The sequence below is a fragment of the Pelmatolapia mariae genome, linkage group LG4 (assembly GCF_036321145.2).
Source record: "Pelmatolapia mariae isolate MD_Pm_ZW linkage group LG4, Pm_UMD_F_2, whole genome shotgun sequence".
Lineage (NCBI taxonomy): Eukaryota > Metazoa > Chordata > Actinopteri > Cichliformes > Cichlidae > Pelmatolapia > Pelmatolapia mariae.
In genome coordinates this window covers 32643724-32666548 of record NC_086230.1, presented here as the reverse complement: position 1 = coordinate 32666548, position 22825 = coordinate 32643724, and the positions used below count along the sequence as shown (strand labels likewise).

General features: G+C 42.6%; 1 protein-coding gene across 7 annotated transcripts in view; it reads right to left on the bottom strand.

Annotated features, from left to right (window-relative positions):
* LOC134626544 (RNA binding protein fox-1 homolog 3-like) overlaps positions 1 to 22825 on the bottom strand; it is a 421716-nt gene that overhangs the window by 194428 nt on the left and 204463 nt on the right. For all 7 annotated transcript variants that reach the window (XM_063472459.1, XM_063472454.1, XM_063472462.1 and 4 more), the window contains one exon: positions 10354 to 10447. In XM_063472459.1, coding sequence (XP_063328529.1) covers positions 10354 to 10375 — 22 coding nt within the window. In that variant the 5' untranslated portion in view covers positions 10376 to 10447. The remainder of the gene's footprint in view (positions 1 to 10353; positions 10448 to 22825) is intronic.

Sequence of the window (22825 nt, the reverse complement as noted above, 5' to 3'; positions counted from 1 at the left end):
ATCAACCAATCGTTGTGCCTCAAGGATATTACTCACTGTCTACTTTAGGATGATATGCATTGAAGCAGATTTTTTATAAAGTGCTACGTGCAGCATTTTGAACATTAATGCATCTTTGTCAAAATAATTGTGATACATTTGTTTACCTCACCATTATGGCCCGTGCCTCTAAAAGGGTTTGTGGTTCTAAAAGTTAAAACCGCAGTGCTCCCCAGTGCTGTTTGCAAAGTGTTGGGCTTTTTTCTTAACTCTTAACAGTAATTGATTAATCAAGCTCTGTGACTAGGAATGCAACTCTCGCCTCCCTGTTTGCATAACTGTTTAATAGTTAAAGTATAATAAATTAAGATACTGGAAAAATATTACATTTACAAACAAATTATGGTCTGTCAAGAAATAAAAGCACTGATGTAGGTGGGGAAATACCTGTACTCTGACAGCTCTCCGGGGAAATTTACAGTGGTATAATAAAAATGGTAAATTTCCACAGCATTAATTCCAGCAGTGTGGGATTCTCACCACTCTGCTGCTCAGAGTTGCTGTTTTGAACAAACCTCGTCCTACTCACTATCTAATCAACACTGCAGATAAAAGTACAAATAAAATACTTCCTATGTATTCCTGTTCAGCGAGAGCTGGCGCAGAGAAATAGGTGTTAAAAAATAAAGCCGAAACAAAGATAAGAACAAAAAAAAATAAGATGTATATCTGCCAACAGAGTAAACTGTGGCGAGGAATTTCAAACGTGTACTAGTGAAATCGTCGCCATGCAGACTACGCTATGTGAACAGTATAGGTGGAATATACAAAAGCTTCAGCCCACATTGTAAAACATTAAAGGGACCTAATTCAATAAATTACCTATAAATATTCACTTGATCAAAAGTGGATGTTTAGTGCAATGCAAACACACATTATACTGAATTTATAAGTGTGGGAGCTCTCAGCTTACATGTCTGTAACGGCGTCTCAAAGCTCCGCTTTTCTGCTTCATAAAGAAACTTTTTGTGGTAAGCAGATTTCCCCGAATCTAAGCTCAGTGGCACACAGTTCAGGCTCATCATTTCACCAAAATATACAAAATTCTGTGTTAGGACAACATTGTTTAAGCTGATGTTAATATCATTTAATGACTTTAATGCAAATGAGTTTTATTTCCTGCTCCAGGAAGCCGCTGTTTACTGTACACTCAATTAAATCCTCATCATACCAGGACAGCTTATGTATGCTTTTGTTAATAGAAGGTTAAGATGAAAATGGGGACAAAACACTAATGAGCTGCTGATTATGCACCAGACTCATATTCAGTAGGAAACAATGTATGGTTAAAATGCATGTCGCACCAAAACTAGGACTTTTTTTATTGTTTTAAATACAATTTTGTGTTTTCCAGAGTCGCAAATAATTGGAAACACATAAATAAATGATACATGCACCAATTTTCTCAGGCACAGCCGTCTGTTTTTAGTAATATCAGCTGCTTACATTTAAGGTGGTAATACCTCAGTATAGGTCTGCTGAAGGGAAAGTTTACCCAAAATCCCTCTGACCTGTGGTGGTATCTATCCATCTCGGCTGTGAAGACATCCGTGTTCTCTTTTATGTTTACTTTCATTAATTTCAAGATAAGGCAGAAATGATAGCTTAAAATCTGCTACATATACTCCTATAGGCCAAAAGAAAATCCTGTGACCTCCCCTTTTTTGTGCACTGTATAAAAAAAAGAACTGAGAATGGATTTTCGGTAAAACGGCAAAGCGGATTTGTTAAAATAAAAGATAAACAAACTTTGCGTTTCATTTAAAATGGCAGAACATGAGGAAAGAGGCAATAACAGTAAAGCAAACAGGCTACTGCCTTTGCACCTCTGCTTCTTGCCTCCCTAGTGATACATGCCAGAGATAACAGCTTAATTTCAACCTCAGCACTTTTACTGCACTGTCCAAGGCATTCACTGCATCAATGTATCAATGTAGCGCCATGCTAGTCACTCTCCACTGCGACAACTCACAATTTTTCTATGATGGAAGCTTTCAGAAAAGTGCCACGATTTAGCTCACACACCAGCCGCCCTCCTCTGATGGCTTTGGTCTTTGGAGACTCTGCTGGCTGTTTGTTTCTCTGAGAACAGGTCACAGGGCAGACTTTTGATTGAATCCCCCACACTGTGACGAGTGAAGGGGGCGGAATCGTTCTTGATTTTGCTGCAGAAGCTCTTCCCTCTGCAAAACATTTCCTCCTTCACTTTGAAAAGCAGGTGCTGGAGCCACTTCAACACTGAGAGGAAAAAAAAATAACAACAGGACAAAACACACACACACACACACACACACACACACACACACACACACAGTATCGTGTTTTCATATCTTTGTGGGGACATCTAATTGGCATAATGCTTTCCCTAACCGCTTACCCAAACCATAACCCTTACCCTAAACCTAACGTAACCTATTTATAACCCTATAACACAAAAACCACGCTGAAGTGTGTTATTATACACACTTCAGCGAAAATGTTTCAGTTCTGAGTGAAATCATAAATGTTAGGCAGCAGACTTCAAGGGTTTAGTTTCTTCTGAAATTTGAATCGATACTGAAAAAAAAGAAACTACATTACACCTGTTTTTGGGCCACGCTGGTGTTGTTCATTTGGAGCGCTGCGCAGTCATAAGAGAGGATTTATAAAGAGGTTACACTGACGTGTCAGGTCCCGTATCACACGTTCCATAAGGATGTGTTTTTGCTCGCTTTAATCGCCGCCCTACGTTCTGAGCTGTGGCTTCACCAAACCGGGCCTATATAGATCACGTTCCGCGCAAATCCTCAATTCGCTTCCTCGTGCATTCGGTGTAGCAGGAGACTCCGCGCCACGCTGGCCGGGATTTCCTCCGAATGCCCAGCTCTGCGGAGCACTGACCCCGCGTGGCACCGGCGACGTGGCGGGCATGCCAGACTGTGATTAACGCTGACATAGGAGGATGCACCCTGGCTGCCTGGGGTGTTAAGGCCACCGTGGAAGAGGAGATCCACCTTGTCGGTGCGTCATGTTGAGAAAGCGGCCACATCGCACACCGCCTCCATCTGCAGGGGGCTGCAAAGGGCAGCGCTTAAAAGGGCAAACATGAATTGAATAGAGAATATGCTTTGTAGCACTTTTTTTGTCCTCCCATTGAAAAAATATTTGCTTACAGCAGCTGGATTGTTGTGAAATAGCAGGGTGCTATCTCAAAAACAGGAACATTTATTCTTTTAAACATCCATATATACGTATGACTAGACATGACAAGCTCTTTTCAGCACTCCCCATGTTTGCTGTCCCCTGTTATGACAGCAGCTACTCACTTAGCTCATGCATCTTCACATGAGTAATGATCTAGCAACTTAAAAGTAATACAGCCATCTATACCCTCTCACACAGAGACAGCTCTGTGCAGGCATGTCTCCTGTTATCCATAGGGAGGGCAGAATGAAATGTGCTTTTTATCATGTGTCATGAACGCTCCTCATGCCTTCCCTCCCCCCTTTCATTCATATCCATGTTGAACCTCCCGTCAAAAAAATATTGGCAAATGTTGGAATTACGTGCCGAGGATCTGCGCCTCACATGGCTCGAGGCTGGGCGCAGTCCTGGGCCTGATATTTCAGCTTTATCATATTTTAGTTTTATTTGAGGACGGTGGCAGCACCGTGCCTCCAGTCAGCCATAATTGAAATGAGGGAAGGAAGATGTAGAGGCTGTGTGCCCCACTCCTTGTAATCAAGCCCTTAGTCCTGTGCGCTTCACCATTTTTCAAAGTGAAATATCCTCACAATCTTTATAGTAATACGCAGCGAATCCTCTTCATGCCTTAGCCCGTGGGTAATTAGGCATGAGAAAGTGTACTTTTTACATGCAGAGGAGCCGTGTATTAGGAATGCCGGGGCCACAAACAGGGCCCGAGATGCTGCGAGTCCACCAAAGGTATTCGATTAAATTCAGGATAACGCACGTAACAGCGTAACAGCTGCTTTGTAACTAATTTATTGTGCTTTTTGCAGCAGGCGTGAGATCAGTATTCAACGAGCGATGCTATCTGTTTTCCCACATTCGCTGTGTGGGTTGCATGTGGGGCTCATGTGTTCGGAGCCGGATAGTGAAAAAGTGAAGCCGGGGGACTGATGGAGAAGTTGATGTATGATCCCTGGTGGCTGAGCTTGTTTGAAGCGTGGAGCCGGGCAGGTGATTCGGAGGCGCCGGCTCTTTAAACAGCGTAATGAGCCAGAGAGGATGCCCCCCCCACCCCAAAGACACACATACACACACACACCAGACGCCCCTCCTTCTCCCTCCATTATATCTGAATGTTATGAAGAGATTTGAATTTTTAGGAAATTTGGTTTCTGCATCCTGTTCATTTAAAGCTCCAGTGATCAGTTATTAGCAATTAAAATCAATCAGTATGAAAGGAAGTAGGTCCTCCAGCATGACGGACCCACAGCTGTCACCACCCCCCGACTTTTAGCCTCTTTTAGCCCCTCGTTTTGTTCAGTCTCCTTGTTAGTCAACTGACAATACATTGGAGCCACGTGTCAGTCAGTTTGCTGTGGAGTTTTTCTGCCCCCTAATGAAGAAAGTAGAAAAAAATCAGTTATTTCAGCTTTAAGTTCTGTGTCAGTATTAAAGATAAAAAGGCCTAATACACAACAAGACCCATGCACAATATATGAAAGGAGTGAGAAACAGCTCCTTTATCTTTATTTCCACAGACACGGGTGTTCCGCTTAAGGTGAATGTGGCGTGATCAATTTTTGCATATTTATGAATATGATAAATATGATATCGATTTCACCCGCCCTACCCTCTCCTTATATTCCACTTACATTGCAGGTTTCATACAGATTAGATCCTTAGAGGGTCTTGTAACACTGCTCTCTACAAGGGCAGCAGTGCACTCCCACCAGTGTCTGATGACACTCTAACAGGTAAGTACACGGGAAACAGGGTGGAGGGGGCAGTGTCACGGCGTGGGCACAGAGCAACACAAAATGAAAGTCGCTACATGTTTAGATAAAACGAAACAAAGGCCGAGTGAAACTGGTCCTCGTGTACAATTTACCGCGCATCTCTTCGCAAACACATTTCTTGCAATGCTGAACATAACAGCGGCTTCAGCTCAGGGAAGAAACAAAGGCGAGGGGGCACGCGGAGGAGAGAGACGGGCTACGAGGCTTCTATGCGGCGTTTCATTGCTGCTGATAATATATAAATGCATGCACACATGGATGCTGCTCGTAAATGAATAAACACATACATCAATTTCAAAATCCAACACATTTGAATTTCAAATGCAGCGGTGCCTTTCTCTCTCTCTCTTTTTTACGATATGTCTCATTTCTCTTGTGGAGATATAAAAGGAGAGGGCTGAGAGGGAAAAATTAGAGGGGTGGGAGAACAAATGCTGTATGGAATTTGAGATTATGTATTTGGTTTGTGTGTTTCCCTCCTGTTTAAATCAAACATGTGGGGGCCGCGTAGCCCTGGGCTTGTTGCTGGTGACAGTTTCAGTGTTTCTAGACTTCTCTCCTCCCCCTTTTCAGCGGCAGTCCTGAATTGAGAAGCGGGGTGGAACGGGGTGTGGGCTTCTGGCAGAGGGTGAATTAAATAGTCACTCTCTCTCTCTCTCTCTCTCTCCCTCTCTCTCTCCCCCCTTGCACTTTCTCTTTTTTTCAGTGGCGTTTAAAATCAATTCATTCAGTGGACTGCTGACACAGCCCGGCCCAGAGAGCCCAGGATTTATGGCTCCCTCTAATGGGCATGCTCTGAACCAAAGCCCTGCCGTCAGCACAATCCTGCCAGCCACCCATCCGCCCCGCTCCCTCACTCCATCTACCTTTTAAAGATGCAGGCATCCCTCCTCTTCCTTCCTCTGCTCCTCCTCCTCCTCCCCCCTCTCCCCCTGCTCACATCGCCCCGGTGCTGGCGGCAAAGAGGCCCTGCGAGCGCGCTCAGGATCCAACAAATTTATAACACGATGCAAACAACAGCATCTTCATTTTGTAACACTGGGGTGTTAAATGCCTTCTCTTTGTGCTTCACAGTGATTAATATCAGAGGAGTTTCTCTTCCAACAAGTGGTGCTTTCCAGAGCGGTGAATAATACCTTGCTAACTATTATTAGACATCTATTAATATCTGCAGTAGTTCCCATAGCAGCATTTTATTTATTTATTTATTTTTGGATAAAGAGGAGCACATATTTTTCTGTAATGTAGGCAGACATTTGGTGTGGTGATGACCGAAGAGCAGTATGATTACTCACCGTAAAAGCAGAGGATTTCTATTTCTCCAAAAGGAAGAAGAAATAAACGTGTTCAGCCTCATTTTTTTCCTTCTTCTAATCATTAAAATCCAAGGAGATCTTTTCTAACAAGTGGTGGCTCCCAGAGCAGTATATAACGTCTCTGTATCCATTATCTCGTCTGACTAGTGGCACTACCTAAGGTCTTGTGAGTGTATATATATTCATGTATTCATAACCAAGTCTAGTCGTGTCACAGGATCTGAAACAATTTATGGCGCAGAGAAGAAAAAAAACATGATTGAAAACACTCGCCTATGAACTCAGTCAGTGTAAAGGCATAAAAAAATGATCATGGCCCGAATTGCAATGACAACACCAAGTCGCTCCTGTGCACTTGATTCGAGTGAGTTGGCCAGTCTCTCGGCAGGAGGCTGTGCGCTGCTGCTTTGTGTTTATTTCTATGACAGTATGTCTGCACACACAAAATATGCCACGCCACTCTTGACCTCATTATATCCTCAGGCAACGTGGCAATTTGCAGACAAATACAGACCTTAACTTCAGCCCTGGAGCCTGCAACTTACATCCTTCTCCATATTCCAGCTCGGCTCCCGCAGCCTGTCAAGGCGTTATGGGCCCTGAATTAGCCTCCCATTACAGCAAGGCTCCAGCTTCCCCCTAAAGTTAACCATAACTGACCATTTGCCGTGGCTTCATTATAAAGCCATGCATGTAAAATCAAGTCGTGGTCCCTGGCCGTCACATTCGATTTCAAAATACAATCCCCAGCTCCCCCTCTCGGAATCTCCATCTTTCTCTCTTACTTAAGTTCAACCTTCTCCTTGTTTCATAAAATATGATCTGATTAAAATAGATTACACACCTTGTTAGCAGAGCGTTTCATATTTGATACAGTGTTGCTTTAAGATGGGCAACCTCCTTCATGATTCAAAGTGATTGTGGCCTTGTTCTCTGGCCTATTTGTTTAATAAGCTCTGCTACATCAGCGGGCCTTTTAAGTGAACACGCTCCCCTGCAGCAAAGGCAAAAGATCAATACCCATACCTGTAAAAAAACACACAAGAAATTTTTTTTAAAAAAGGAGGAATCACAGCAGCCAAGGATTTTCTCCTTTTAAGGAGTGGGAGGCGAGATAATAAGCAGCAATCCTGACTGTATGAGAGGAAACCCAAAACAGGAAGCAGCTTTTATGTGCTGACCTGTAGGGAGAGCTACAGGTCAGCTGTGAAATATTCAGGCCCGATTAGTCCAACGCCGCTTAAACTAAAGCTTTCCGATCGTACGAGGTATGCAAATGGGATATTACAAACACAAAGAAGAAAGGCAGCGTCTTTGAGGGTAAATGAATTCATTATAATCCTCACCTCATCTGCTCACTGATGGAAGACTTCTCGTGTAATCGCTGATGGGGGGAAACCTTCCACTGTACCCAGGGAGCTCAGATGTGGGAATAATACCGGGTCGGATCGCCTTAAAATGAAAATAATACTCCCCCATTTACCGTGAACAAAGTCCATGTAAGAGGGTATAATGTAATACTGTGCTTGAGGAATGTAATTATCATTTAGTGGGTCCGTGAGCTGTGTTTGACAGGGCCTGAACTGCATGAAAAACTCATTTTCATTTTTCTTATTATATCATGATTATATAAACATTCTTAACCAGTGGCCACAGCAGCAGCAAATTATTGCAAATTAGCCCCATATTGCCAGTTTTTAGCGCAGGCAAATGAACAAGCACTACAACTCCAGTGTTTATTCCATAAATCAGCCAAACGCAGCACCTGTTGAGAATGTAAATAGCTGAGGCTATTTGATTAAACTTGCATCAAAACATTTGAAGAGCTCTGCTCGTTTTTGGGCTGTTTATCCTCCTGTTTTCATCTCCACGTTAAGTTTGTTCTCTCCGCCCACGCCCGCTGCAAGCCGAGTTTCGATGGGTGGTGACGGGGGAGACATAACACCCACCAGCTATACGTGGGGTCACGGGAGGTCCGTCATTACCGAGCCACAGTGGTGATCACGGCAATAATATAGAACTATAACCGAGCAATTAGACTAATGGAAAACGTCCCTATTTCTCCCGGTGTGCTGCAGCGAGACGCGCCGCATGCCCCGCGGGCCCCCCGCCGAGATGAGGCTGGAGATATGAAGTGGAGAGGAGGTAATGGCTGGGGCCCATTGATCCTCGCTGCCACCTGCTATATGGCTCCGCAGAGGACGGGCGAGGAAGCTGAGAGCTTCATCTGGGGAGAGATCACACCGACTCCTGGGCTCTCAGGCATATGGATAAGAGTCTTTTTCTAGTCTTCCGCTACTTAACCAGCGCACATCAGCACAATATGGCCGGATAGGGTAGAGTAGGACGCGCATACATACAGCCTTTATCGCAGTGAGAGAGCTTTCACACCGAAAGGGCGTGAAACTGTTTCCTCAAACTCTGGAGTGTTTCGCCCCTGGTGTGAAGAAAGGTGACGACCGCTGAAATAAAAACCACAATAAGTGGCAAAGGTCTCACTCTCTTTTTCTTTTTTGTCTGCACGCAGACGAGTTGTTGCTGCGCTGTAAAGTCACAAAATCATAACTCATAATTTGTGTTCATGAACACAAATTCCAGCGCTTGTAATGTGATGGAGATGCAAAGGATGCCTGTAGCGCTCGCCTCCAAATACGAGGCCCCATGTTAAGAAGACAAAAATGCTGGAGTCGGGTACAAAAACAGGTTTTCTCTCTCTTAACAACTGTCACAAAGGTAATTTCTTTTAATTAAAGTTAGGAACTAGGCTGCTAACACACTGCACCCAATCACAGTTAGCTTTGCCTCACCTTCAGAACCTGATGTCACTGAACTGGACCTCTCGACAGCCTTTGCTGCGTCGGTGCCTTTGGGAGACGTTTTATTGGAATGTGACGCTGACTTCTGTCTCCGAAAGGCAGCAACAAAGGCTCAGTGATGTGACAGTGGTTACATCTATCTTTTATATACAGCCTATTATATTTGTATATAATATGATCGTTCAGAGAGAAAGTCAGATGAAAGAGAAGCTCTTACTTTTTTCTCTCCCGCTGTGCACCACTCCGACATGCTGTTCATTCACCCGACGGACACAGCAGAGAGAGAGAGCTGTTCCCAAGGTGAGCAAGATGTTGTTGTGAAGCAGGAGGACACTGTGCAGGTTTGTTTGCTAGGTCTTACAAGTAGGAGCTAAATCTCTAAAGTCACTAAGTTAGCGACAGCGCAGTGAACTAAAACGTGATGATCGCAGCCGTGAGAGATGCAAAACCAAATACCTACAATATTAATAAATGCCCTAATTCAAACTGACTGGTCAGGATTGCCATAGCAGACAGAGTGGCATTAAACAGGGACTTGTGACCCCCACCCAAGCTGGACTTTAATGCTGTACCACCCTGAGAAACATTTCATTGCACTCCCTGGTTGAATTTGAAGTGTGCCGCTTCCCTGAACATCCCCAGCTGCAGAGTGTGTGTGCTCTGATACACATGAAACCACATCCACGACCTACGTCACAGACCTCTAACAGCCCCTGGAGTACATGCATACATCACCGGGGCGATGTGAGCAGCTATATCACTGGAGAGGTAATCCCAGTGCCTCTTCTCTAGTAGCTGAAAACATTGGAATTTTACTATCTGTCCCTTCACTTTAGTAAAGTGTGTTTTTAATCTAACTGAACCTACCATCAGTAAGACATCAGAATAAGATGCTTTAAAAAAATGTCATTATGAAAATAAAGCACTGAAAGTGTTTTTTTTTTCCCTATGGATAATTTTTGAAGACAATTTTTTAAAAATCTGGTTTCGATCTTTTAGCCTGTGCAGCTAAAAACATCCAAAAAAATCCAAAACTAGACAAAGAATGTGCAGCATGGTCACAGTGATGATGTTCACAACTTAAACCTCTGCTCAGGAAAAGCTGTGGATAAAGTACCTCAATGTAAACTATAAGATAAAAAAAAAAAAAAAAGTCAACCAGAACACAACGGACCGACGACGGGGGGTTCAAAGGGGGTTAGCTAAGAGTCTGACCTGCCCAGCTGGGGGTCTCCATGTACAGGTGAAGCCGGTCGGCCTGGAGCTGGGTCACTCGACTCGCTGCTGTTGGCACAGGTTCTGATGAATCCTGAAAATGGAGAAGAGAGGAAAGCTCCTATTAGAAAACAGACTGCAGCAGCGAGAGGAGGTGATTAATTTAATTATGCGCTAATGAAACAGGGAACAGAATTCAGCCTTCTACTTTTACTACTTTATACTAAAGCTGTCACAATATCACACTTTTGCTTCACGGTGATCAAAAATTTCACAATAACAACATCAGTGCGACACGTGCAGAAAATCTGAAAAACACAGTGAAAGAAATCATGTTTGTAACAGCAGATTTTCATCCAAGATCCAAAAATATATCTCAAATATGAAGGCATGTTTCAGGTTAGTCCTAACATGACATGTGAAAGAAGACAGGTGAACGTAGTCAGTGTGCTACAAACACCTCAGCGATATTAAGTTCACCCATATGTCGACAACACCTGATGTACAGTGTACACTTACTTCACAAAGACATTTGGCTGGTAATAGTTAGAGACTTTCACCTTTTTAGATAACATAATGGAGAAATTCACAGGGAAATACTTTTTCTTCAGGCCTGTAGAGCTAGATGGTTCTCACCGTGTGATGCTCAAAGAAAAAAAAATTCCTTTGAAAACCTCAGCAGCATTACCTGGTTATTTTTTTCCAAAATCTACAAACCCTGTTGGGAGCAGTTTCACGCAGGAACTATTTTCTTTCTACCCAACTACACCCCCCAGCCATATCACTGTGCAGAAGGGGGCGTGCATTTAGCAGTGAGTCCAGGCTTGCACTTCTAACAGAATGTCAGGATGTAGAGTGGTGCACACCTTGGTTTAGCAGCAGTGCAAACTAGCTGAACCCTTCATTTAGTTACTGAATGCAATCGGTAAATAGTTCCTGCATGAAATGCCTCAAAACAAGGTTCACGAATTTTTACCAAGCTGCTCAGTTTCATGTTCGTTTTTGGTGCAAAATCAGGCCAGTGCCATAAGGCTCTATTATAACCTTTCTACTGTCTCCAAAACAAGTTAGATGCATATATGCTACTGCAATTGAATTGTCCCTTTAATGGATAGTTAAAGGGACATCTAGTTAAATGAGGGGAAGTAATTAGTTTGGCTCTGTGAAAGATTAAATAAGCACCAAATCCTAGTAACACCTTAAAATAACTAATAAATAAGGAGCATTTTATTTGTTTGACATGTTCGCACAACTTCCACATAAAGACAATGATGTGTAGTTGTAGGGGGCGTGAGCCGCTGGAGCCGTTTCTTGACATTTCATCCTGCTGCGTAGCATCTCCAGCTAGCATGAGGTGCCAGATACAGTGAGGAAGTGCAAGTTTTTGTTTAGTCTCTTCACAGGCACAGTGGCACCAAACTTGACAACCTCACTGCAACAACAAGACTTCCAGCTGTTGCTCACCAGGAAGTAGTTATAGTGAAATCCATTTAAGTCGAGGTTTCTAAAGACGTCTCCTGTCACTCGCAATAAGTTGTGATGATGGCAGAAAGTAGCACTCTGAATTTAGCGATCAAAAAACAATGTCGCAATTACACCGAGTACGTTTGGTGCATCGTTTGCAGAGCTGGTATTAATCACCGGCGCTCGACGCTGTCAGACGTTACATCCCGTGTGTGTGAGATGCAGAGCCAATACACAAAGCATATATATCTGAATGTTCCTGCATGTTTGTGCCTCAGTGGGTGACTGTTCTCATGCAGCAGGAGGTTTTTCTGCTGACTTGTGTATCTTCGCAGGCCTCTGGTTGGCTGTTGCCCAGAAGCCCAGCCGGTGAACCGCAGAGAAACCGCATTGATTTCATCCCAGCAGAAATCCCTTCTCCTGGTTCCCGCCTCCCTACCCCGCCCAGCACCTGATTAAGCATTTGCAGGGAGCCATGCCAACACAATTTGTCATTTATCAAAAGTAATTAAAAGCAATTTCTTTTCTCTTGTTGATTGGGAATTGACTAATTGTTGAGTCAGTGAAAACGGGGGAATAAATAAAACAGGGAAGGATGAATTTTACATAAACTCGGAGGAAAACATAAACGCTGTAAAACGAGGGCCAGACATCTGGCTCTGTGATTTCTCTCTACATGATTATGACTGCAAAACCGAAACAGTTGTTTAGCGCATTCAGATATACAGCCCATAGGCAGTAAATAATATATTAGAAACAGCATATTGACTAGCTGACTTAAAAGGGTGTTTTCACTTCATGTTGTGTGAACACAAGTGTGGGAGGAAAATACAAACACTGGTTGGTTATTTGTTAACAGGAAAAAAATGAAAAACGCTGCTCCCACTTGTGCCAAAAGAGATATTTGGGCCGGTAAATACCAACATCTCAGTCTCAGAGAACCCCCCCAACCGCCAAAAAAAGGGACTAGACACAAGGTGGAGAGAGGCTGGAGCCATCCCACAGCAGAGGTTACAGTACATCTATCCAATGAAACCAAGCAATACCGTTTCAACATTATCGGTAACAACCTCTGAATGCACCATTACCTTCTATAAGGGCAGAATGAAATGTCAGAATTGATTCGAGAGGGGAGGGTTGAGATATAAGTGGGCAGCTAAGGTGGCCATTTTGTTTCAGCGGCCCTTTATTCGGTGTCCCTGGATCATTAGCGGACGGTAAGAAAGAGCTGGAAGAACATGAAGGAGGTGTGGGTGGCCATCGCACGCATCTCTGGTGACAGCATATGAAAAAGCAACCAAAAACACACACACACACACACACACACAAACACACACTGACATGGCAGGAATCAAAGGGGGAAAAACAGGCACGCGCGGAATCGCTGGGAGTCGTTTAAAATTTCGCACCACTTTGTAAATAACTTTAACTGCACAAATACCTGGTTTCGCTCCGAGAGGATGAAAAAATTTTCCAGCCAACAATTTATTCCCTGCCAACAAATGGTGCCGTTGCTTCAATGAGACTATTTGAATATCCCTTTGAAGGCTGCAGATGGACAAGCAATGCTATCATTGCCTGGAAACACAGAAATAATTGGGCAACAGTGGAAGAAGCCTACATTCATGTCTCTGCTGAGACCCAGCTTGGAGTATCTAAATGAACCTCTCATTCTCCTGCCTTTTGTTTACGTTCCTATTTATCATAAAAACTCAATTACTTATGTTCCCCAACATGTATGGTTATTAATGTTCTAATTATGCTTTTCCCCTCTAATCTTTGCCTCGCAATTTGGGTGATGTATGTTTGAACAATGCACCAAGTCCCCTGGAAGTGAATGCTGAATTAGGACTCTATGGATGGTGACAAATTAAAGGGGAAAGCCGACATCCAGTGTCTTTTAAGGTGCTGGGGCACCACTCGCTGCCCGAACAGCTTCAGTGCACCTCTGCGTCGACTCCCCGTGTTTCAGGTGTTTTACTGGCACGACCACATTCTTTCAAATGTGACGTGTTGTCTTCATCATTGCTTAATGCACTGCTCATGCCAGTACAGAGGCGTAACCTTTTACAAAAAGTATTTACCTATTTAACAAGATAAAGTGGATGAGATTAAAACATACCATTTGTGCTGCCTGTCTTCACTCTACATGGACATCTTCACCTTTCTGCAATCCTTCCTGGCTGAAGAATTGTAAAATGTTATTACTATTATAGTTAAATAAAGTCAAATCTACTATATTGCCAACTATAAGCTGAAAATGTAAAGTGCTGGAGAAATTTCTAAACAATTTCTTCAGGAAAAGAAGCAATAAAACACCATGAAAACACCTCACCACTCATAAAACAATATTATTGGGAAACTGTGCATAAAATATCAAAATAAAAATTATTGTTCTTCAGGAAAATGTTCCACATCAGTATTAAATTGATTAATATTACTGCTGCACATTGAGCTAATCTTAAATACTTTATGGTCTGTTTAATGCCCAGCATCATATTCTATAAATCATGTGTTTGTAGCGGCTGTCCTGTGAGAGCCACATATCTAGGAAACACACAGTTGTTCCAAATCACAGGCCTCTTCAAACAGTACATTAAAATAATAATAACAAAAAAAAACAGCTAAATTAAAAGGCTGGAACAGTGTGTGACATGGTTAACTATCAATATCCTCAGTGGATTCAAAATATAAATGAAAAATGAATGTGGAGTGTTAGCAAAGCAGCTGGTTAAACCTATTACACTCAGGTATCCTAGTAGATGCTAATCTGAAAGTGCTGCTGACATTCCACCTGCATAACTTGCCTGATTTATTAGCCCGGACATGGTCAGAGCTGCTGCCTCTCCATCATCGTCACAGCTTTCCTTATAAACGGAGTTATTAAAAAATTCTCAAACTCCATCTTCTCTACGTCATACATGTTAGCCACAGCGGTTAACAAGGGGAAACTCCTAGGTTACGATGCTAAATCTCTGAAGCCTGTTTACTTGCAAATGCTAACTAGCGTTAGCTAATTGGCTAATGCTAATGTGTTAGCATACCAAGCACAAATCATAGCTAATCTCAGAGCAGTGAAAGCTGACCAGCAGCAGCTTGCCTCACACTCTGGTCTCGTCTCAAAGGTCAGAGGTTTATCCAAAGCCACTGAAGGAAAAAGCTACTAGCCTCCGAGTTTACTCAGCTTCAGTCACGGACACGCCCTCAAACCTGACAGAGCTGCAGTCTTTTATGAGAATGAAATAAGCACAGCTTTCAGCAACAATATCCGACTGCGGCCACAGGCTGGCAGCAATGTAAAAGCTGGATTTACATATTAACTGACAGGCCAGGAGCTTGAAGTGGAGAAATAGCTTCATTTCGGTACATTTTAATTTATGTGTATTTTTAGGCAAGTACTGCTTGCCTTGCTTGTTCTAACTAAATGCCACAATTTGACTTAATGGAGTATTCTTCTAAATGATGAGCTACTGCTACACTGCTGAAACACAGCTGAACAGGTTGTGTATAGTATGTATGTAAGAGAAGTGCACCACGCAAACATAATGGTATAAAAGAACCCCAGTACCGAAGCCAGACTGTTGATATTTGGTCAAACTGACTAGAATGAACTATACCTTGATGACAGTTACCAGCTAATTCTAGCTCTGCCAGACAGAAAGGCTGTTAGTACAATTACTAAAAAGGCAGCCGCATCATTTGTAAGATAATTGCTGCAGAAGGGAACCAGCAGCGTCCACTTTGGTGACTCAGACTAGCAGAGGTGAGGCTGACCGTAAAGCTAGTGGCTACAGCCTCCTGTGTTGCTATGCACCTATCAAAGTGACCCGACTTCAAACTCAAATAAACTCGAAGTTTCACTTGACCTCTATGAAATAATCTACAAAGGCTGAAGCCATTCTTGTACCAGACTGAAAACTTTTGGAACCAGCCTCAAGTGGTCACCTGAGGAACTACAGTTTTCAGTGTTTCTGCATTAGCTTTATTTTCAACCCCACAGGCTGTGGTCAGGTCCCACAGTCATAAGAGGAAATGTTACATTTTTACATTGCGACCACGTTGATAAATAAAGCGCATCACACCAGCAGTAATGATTTTATTTTGCACCAAAGTTCATAAAGCTGAGCGTGGTCGGCAGGAAACTAAGTTTTAAATGTCAGTCCACAATCTGTGATTGGTAACCCATTCAACTGTGTTGGACCCGGCGAGTATGAAAGCCAAAAGGAACGATTCACATAAATCAATCACACTCATCAAACCCTTCAGTGACCTCTCGCGCCCTATGGATGGGAGTATTGTCATCCTTGAAGAGGCCATTCATTTCATCACTGGTTAAAAAGGAGATCACTCAGAGCAACTTTGTATTGACTTGAAGTGACCCTTCTGAGGGAGAAGTAGACCCAAAGCAAGACAGCAACATGCCCGACAAAGAATAACAGAGCCGTCCGATCCCTGCACTGTCGGGGTCATGGTTCATGTTTTTCCTATAATTTGTCACTCCTGTGTATGTCCAATAACAAATCTTCTCCTGGGAGCGATCTGATGGAGACATAGAGACAGCTTGTGGTAGATTGTTTATACATGGGGATTTATTCCAGCTCAGCGAGCATGTGTGATTCCATCCAGCCTTTGTTCAACATAAAGCAGAAAGTTGACTAATCTCACCAGCAACAAAACAGATGTGCATTTGGAAAGAGACAAGAATGCACCAAAAAAATAAATAAAAAATGACTCCCAAAACAAGGCAAAGTACTTTTGGCTAGCTCTTCTTATTCTTCTTGTGAAAGGCTATAGGTATGACAGCTTTAGAGGTATGAAATAATGTCAGCGCGAGCCACGAGGAGCCCCTGCAGAGAGGCTGAGAGGGTCCTGTACTGCCTCAAGCAATAAGTGTTCTTCAAGGCTTTTCCTCAGAGCACTTTTACAAGAGCACAAATTAGGTGTAAGGAATGCCGGCGCTGGCGGCGCACCAAGCCAGCAAACAGAGAAAAGAGAAAAAATAAAATAAAAATAAATATATAAAAAAAAACGGGGTAGAAACTTGGATGACAGTGAAGAAACGGAGGGCGTCGTAAAGTGCGGAAAATAAGCTCTCACTTTCAAACGTTTACAGCGGCTCAAATATCTGATGATACCTCTCATAGCTTTTAATCTTTAATGTGAAAAATTAATCATCCCATTCATTATTTTAATAGCTGTCATTTTTCTCTCCCCAAAGTGATGATTTATAACCATTAAGCCCTGCATAGGCTTGTGTGAGAGGGATTTATCGTAATGTTTGCACCAGGTAGCCTCCAACCATATTTCATTACTCTGACAAGCCATTAAAATGCCCTGGTGATTAAACAACAGCTCTGAGGTCAGTGTGTAAAGCTGTTTCTTTACCCATGCAGGAGCGCAGCCGTGCAGGCGGGGACCGCTAGCCTAACAAAGCCCCTTTCGCCTCTGGTTCCCTCCAGACTGGCAATCGTACTTATAGATCTCTATCTGTTGTACTGTGCGAGGGCGACAGGGGCAGATGAGAATAATGTGCATGCACAGAAGCTACAATGAAATAAAGTTAAGAATGGGGCTATTACAGCGCTTTTCCTCCGTGGTTTGACACTGTGATAACTGTGCACTTACAGGAAAAACTCCTGCTTCAGATACTCTTATATCCATCTGTCTGCGGGGCTCACAGTGTTCCAGGAGTTATTTTTGTCTTGTCATTTATGCCTCTGGTCTACCCACTACTCCCTTCCACTGCTATTTCAGTTATTGTTTTCCCACTGATCCCACCATATATAGATTTGTCTAGTGCACCCAGGGCGTGAGTGGCAGCTGAAGGAAAATACAAACAGAATTTAAATAAAGTTAGACCTTTGTGAGGTGAACACGGCTGGCGCATCATATGCACCGGCTGCCTTTTAATATTAAAAAATGGGAATTTTGTGTCAGGAGTTCCCGTTTTCATTATCTCCAGTTTCCAGTCATGCGCGTAATGTGCCGACATGCCTCAGTCATTACTTCAAGCAGATTTGGGGTGCTCACTGTGAGCGTAGTTAAAACGTGAAAAAAGACAACCGTGTCACAAATGGGACATAGTTAAAAAAGTATTGTTGCTTCATTGCATTCTGGTCTACTGAATTCACCATCTGGAAATGGTATCATTGCCTCTTCCGCCCCAATTTCTGTCTGTTTTGTGTTGCCTGTGTGTGTGTGTGTGGCCGTGATATGGCCATTGTAGGAAATAAACCTTAGTGTTTCATTCTGAAGCAGCGATACCAACACCTGATGTTTCACTTCAGTGTTTTTAACAGATGATATCCCATCATTATTTAAAGGAATTACATTGGAACACACCACAACCACCACCACACGATAGGATGGCCTAAAGCGCAGGGACAATGCTGTTTTGTTAGCGGTAAAAAAGGAAAAGTGTCAGTTTTAGCGAACAGATGCATGTATGAACAGCAGGCCAGGGAGCTGCGGGGAGGGTTTAACTCCCTTGCATATACTGTATATCCATGTCTAATGTCCTGAGCCCAATGAGCTGGATTGATCACTGATGCCACATCTGACAGTGACTGACAGTGCCTGTAATTGCTGTGTTTGCTTAGGGAGATGGGCAAACTACCGTGGTGGGACTGCGTGGCAGAAACATGCAGACATTCCTAAATTACCAAGATTTTCACTTCTGGATAGCAGCTCACTGTGACTATGGCAGGAATCAGACCTGTTGTCATGACCAGCAAACTCCAACTCCAAGTCAGCTCTCGTAAAGGGTACTCACACATCTCAACTTCACAAGTCGGTATTAATTTGAGACAGGTTTTCCGACAAAACACAGCAATTAGATGAGACATGCTTTTGGGAGGCCAAACATGCCCCTGGAGAAGAGCTTGCAGCATGCGGCTAGCTTACCTAATATTTGGTTCAGGATAGATTATTTGCTCTGAAACTTTGGTCCGCAGTGCTACATTTACTATTTATACATTATGAGAATCAATGTCAGCGTCTGGGTACAACTCTATGCTCTAGGTCAACACAACAAGAAGGAAGGAGGCACCGGCTTGTTGCACTATTCAGCAATTGCACTGACAGGTTAATAATTTAACAAGTTGAATTCTTAAGATGGAAAAGTCCCGAGTTGGCAAAATAAAAATGACAAAATTCACATATGAAAAAAACGACTTGCCAATATATTTGAAAATGCAGTATAATCACGAGTGAAAGTACTAATTATATGCAAAAAAACCCCCACAAAACAATCCAATTTGTGGAATGCATTTGCCATATGGTAAATGGATTGTATTTATACATATTTGAGTGCTTAAAAAACAACCACCCCCCCACTATGTAACAGTGCACCAGCACTGATGCATTAATGTATGTTTTACCCAGAACAAATTTCATTTCCTAAAGTGAAATGTTTTGTATAATCTCTGTTTTTTCTGAGATAACAAGAAACAATCGCTCTCTCAAATTGATGTAGCGTAGTAAAATATACAATCGTTCCCTCTAAAATGTAGTTAAACAGAAGTTTAAGGTAGTAAGAAGCTCAAAAAAGTACTTTAGTGCTAAATGCACTAAATGTCCGTCACAGCCAGACGCGACTGGGTTAAAGCGTATTAAACCGCAGAAACACATATTGGCAGTTAGATGGGATTTCAGCCTGTGCCAGAATCTAAAAACTCTGTGTTGTTAACATTTACAGCTCCTCATCCTGAGGGAGAGAAGTGATCATCAGTGAAATCACCCTCATAGATTTGAAAGCCTCAACTAAAAACGGGGACATATACTATAGGCCGCGATTTCTGCAGTTTTATTTCTTTTCACCACTGGAGCTCGGATCGTCGGTGATGAATGGCAGAGCATACTCTCTGGCGTTCTCCTCTTGCCACGGCGATCCAACAGTTGTCACAGAAACAAAACGAAAGCTGCAGAGGGAAATTTGCATTCTAATGCGCCCAGAACATCTCATGTTTGTTGTGTCCCCGATGAGAAGTAGAAAAAATAGCGCTAATTTGTAATAGATATCAAAATTCCCAGCATTAAAAAGTTAATTACCACAGCAAATATAGCAGTGATAAACGGCACATAATGCCATTTCTGCAGACGACTGTTGTTTCCGCCGAGCAGAAAAATATTTAGCATCCAGCTGTACTTTTGGATGTGAGCGAAGGGGGGGGAGGGCGAAAGGTACTTGTAATTCAGAATATTTTTTCTGCAACTTTGCAAGTTTTCATCTATCAGCAAGGCACATTAAATCCCAGCTGGTCAGATGCTAGACTCCTGATGCTCGGCTTTAGACATGAAACAAACTGCTGCCGAAATGAAAGCAGTTCTCGGAGCTGTGGAAATTCGACTCCTACAAGAGTCTATTAAAAATACATGCTCAAATGAATCTTGGTGGTGATGACAAGTTTTACCATATTCTTCTTAAACTTTTAATGCACCCAGCCCCGACTTCAAAGAGAAAATCAAATATTAAGGCTATTATCTAAGCTGTTCTCAATATTATCCAAGCCTGGGTTATTTATATAGTACACTAATCATTGTGTTATATAAGCCCCTTTTCGTTTTTGAGCCAACGTAACGATCGAGAGGTGGTTGTTTGTAGTTTTGCAACCTAAAATAAGCAACCTAATTTATATATTTGCTGCAACGAGATTATGTAGATTTATTATAGCAGCTAGCTGGATATTGTAAATGTAAATATATTTATAATTTATGACTGCGGGGAAACAGATCATTTTTAATATAGTGAAAGCGAGTAGTTTGAGTTTTGGCAGAGGCTTGTGCACACTCAACATAATTCGCTCCATCTGTATAAAAAAACTAACAAACAGTGAATGATTATCTGCTCTGATTGAGAGGAATCACTGTAAATCTGGTGCTACCTAACCTGGATCGCAATTGTTTACCCACCAGTGAGACGGTAAATACTCTGGCTGACATTTGAGGGAGGTTAGTGTGCTCGGAGAGCAAAGTGGAAGTGGAGGCTCAGATGAATTTGTCTGACAAATGCTCCTGGAGTATGTGTTGTCGACTGTGCTTCAGCGAGGCCCTGGACTGGGATTTGAGTCTGACTGAAGCCAAGCAAAGCATGCCAGATCACTAATTGCACAATTTAAAACCAAAGTCCCTGGCAGCTTGTCGTTTGAAATGGAGAGAAGAGCCATTGCTTAATCACTGAGCTCAACATAGATCTGCAAGGCTCTCCACCGAGGAACCCCAGACGTACATGGCTGAAGTTCAGTGTCAACAGCCAAAGCAAAGGCGGCACGATTGGCTGCTTTCTGCCGCAGCTGTAATTGAAACGTTTTATGAGCCGACGCCTGCGTGTGATTGGATGCCGAATCGCCGAGCATCAAATGTTGCTGCATTGGCAGTAATTTCACTTTCATTTAATTGTTCATATATGCTAAGAGACAACTGTAGCTCACATTTGGTGGCGGCGCACAGTAGCTGTGCGTCTGATGAATTGGATCTCTCTCTTAAAAGCACTGGACGAATGTTTGACTGCAGTGCAATTAAAATGCAGTTCCATTTTTTTCTACCTCCTTTGGCACTTGACACATTTATCTGAACTAACACGCCCCTGCTCTCCCCCCCTTACACAACCAGATTCGGGATATTCATCCATTCACTCTGCATGTCGAGTACAGGAGCCACACATCCAGCCACCTGCCTTATCATTAGCTTCTTGAGACAAAACAGTTCTGGGGACTATCGAGGGATAATTACCCACTGGGAAGGTCCCGTGGGAGGTGCATACCTTCCAGACTGATTTTCTTTTCCAGATTGCACATCACGTCTTGTTGTGATCTCATTCTCCTGTTATTCTGTACCGGTCGCTTTATTTTCAGGATTGTATCACATTTGAGCGGGTGGAAAACAGCAAAACCTTATATTTGTTTGTTTCATATCTCTATTTTTTAAGAGCTGCTGCTTACATAACTACCCATATGGAAAAGAAATAGAAAAAACTTATAAAAGACTTGCATCAGATTTGGCTTGCTTCATATAGTGAATCATATAAGGCTTATATGATTTACTCATGAAAGTGCCCACTTTCTCATTACTTTCATATATTGTTTTAGTAAGTATCCAAAACATACAAGTTTCATTTATATAATTTTTCAAGGGATCTTATATCTGTTTCCACTCTTTCATACAAGTTTCACACAAGACAGATACAAACTTTATAAGATTTATACATATCTTTTCCATATGGGTAATACTGTATCAGATTTTTACCACAGCTGCATCTGACCGGTCAGTGTAAAACTACTTTTTTCCAGAATCATGCCACTCAAAGCTGAGCTGCACAGCATTATTGTCTGCTGCGACGGTCCCTGTGTCAGATTAGGTGATTAAATAAAACTGTAAAACATCACCCACTGATACCGGAATGATCATCATCAGGAAGGAAGCGCTAACTATTGACCAAAACTGGTTAGTTTGTTTCACCATTCCAACTACAGTAGCTCCATCATCCACTGACCTCCTCATTTTATCCACATGTTAAAAAGTAAGAGACGGGATACATTCACAACAGGTTGTCAGTTCACACCAGCAGCATCGTTGTTCTTTTGCTTGGCCATGTTTAGCGTACAGTTGGGCTGTGAATGCTCTGGGCTTACAGTGGTCAGCCTCACAGTTGAACTTAATCCTAAGCGGGTGACCCCGGGGAACATGCTTTTTTTGCCGTCCTAGAATAAAGTGTGAATGCACATCCACTACAGCAGGTGGCAGAGTTTTTTGCACCGAGCGTGCACACACACCCAGCACAGTGCAGGAGATACAGAAACCCTCAAGACCGTCAAACATTGATGAAAAGAAAGTCAGAGAGAGATGGAGATAACGAGAAAAACTCACGTCTCCTGAAAGCTAATATGAGGAAATATGACCAAGTTTATGTAGCACTTGGCTTCACTGCGACTATGGTGGGAGATGAAGAAAATTTTAAATGTATTTACTGATTTTGTTTAATTTTATTTTTCAGAATGGTTCAAGCCGGTCA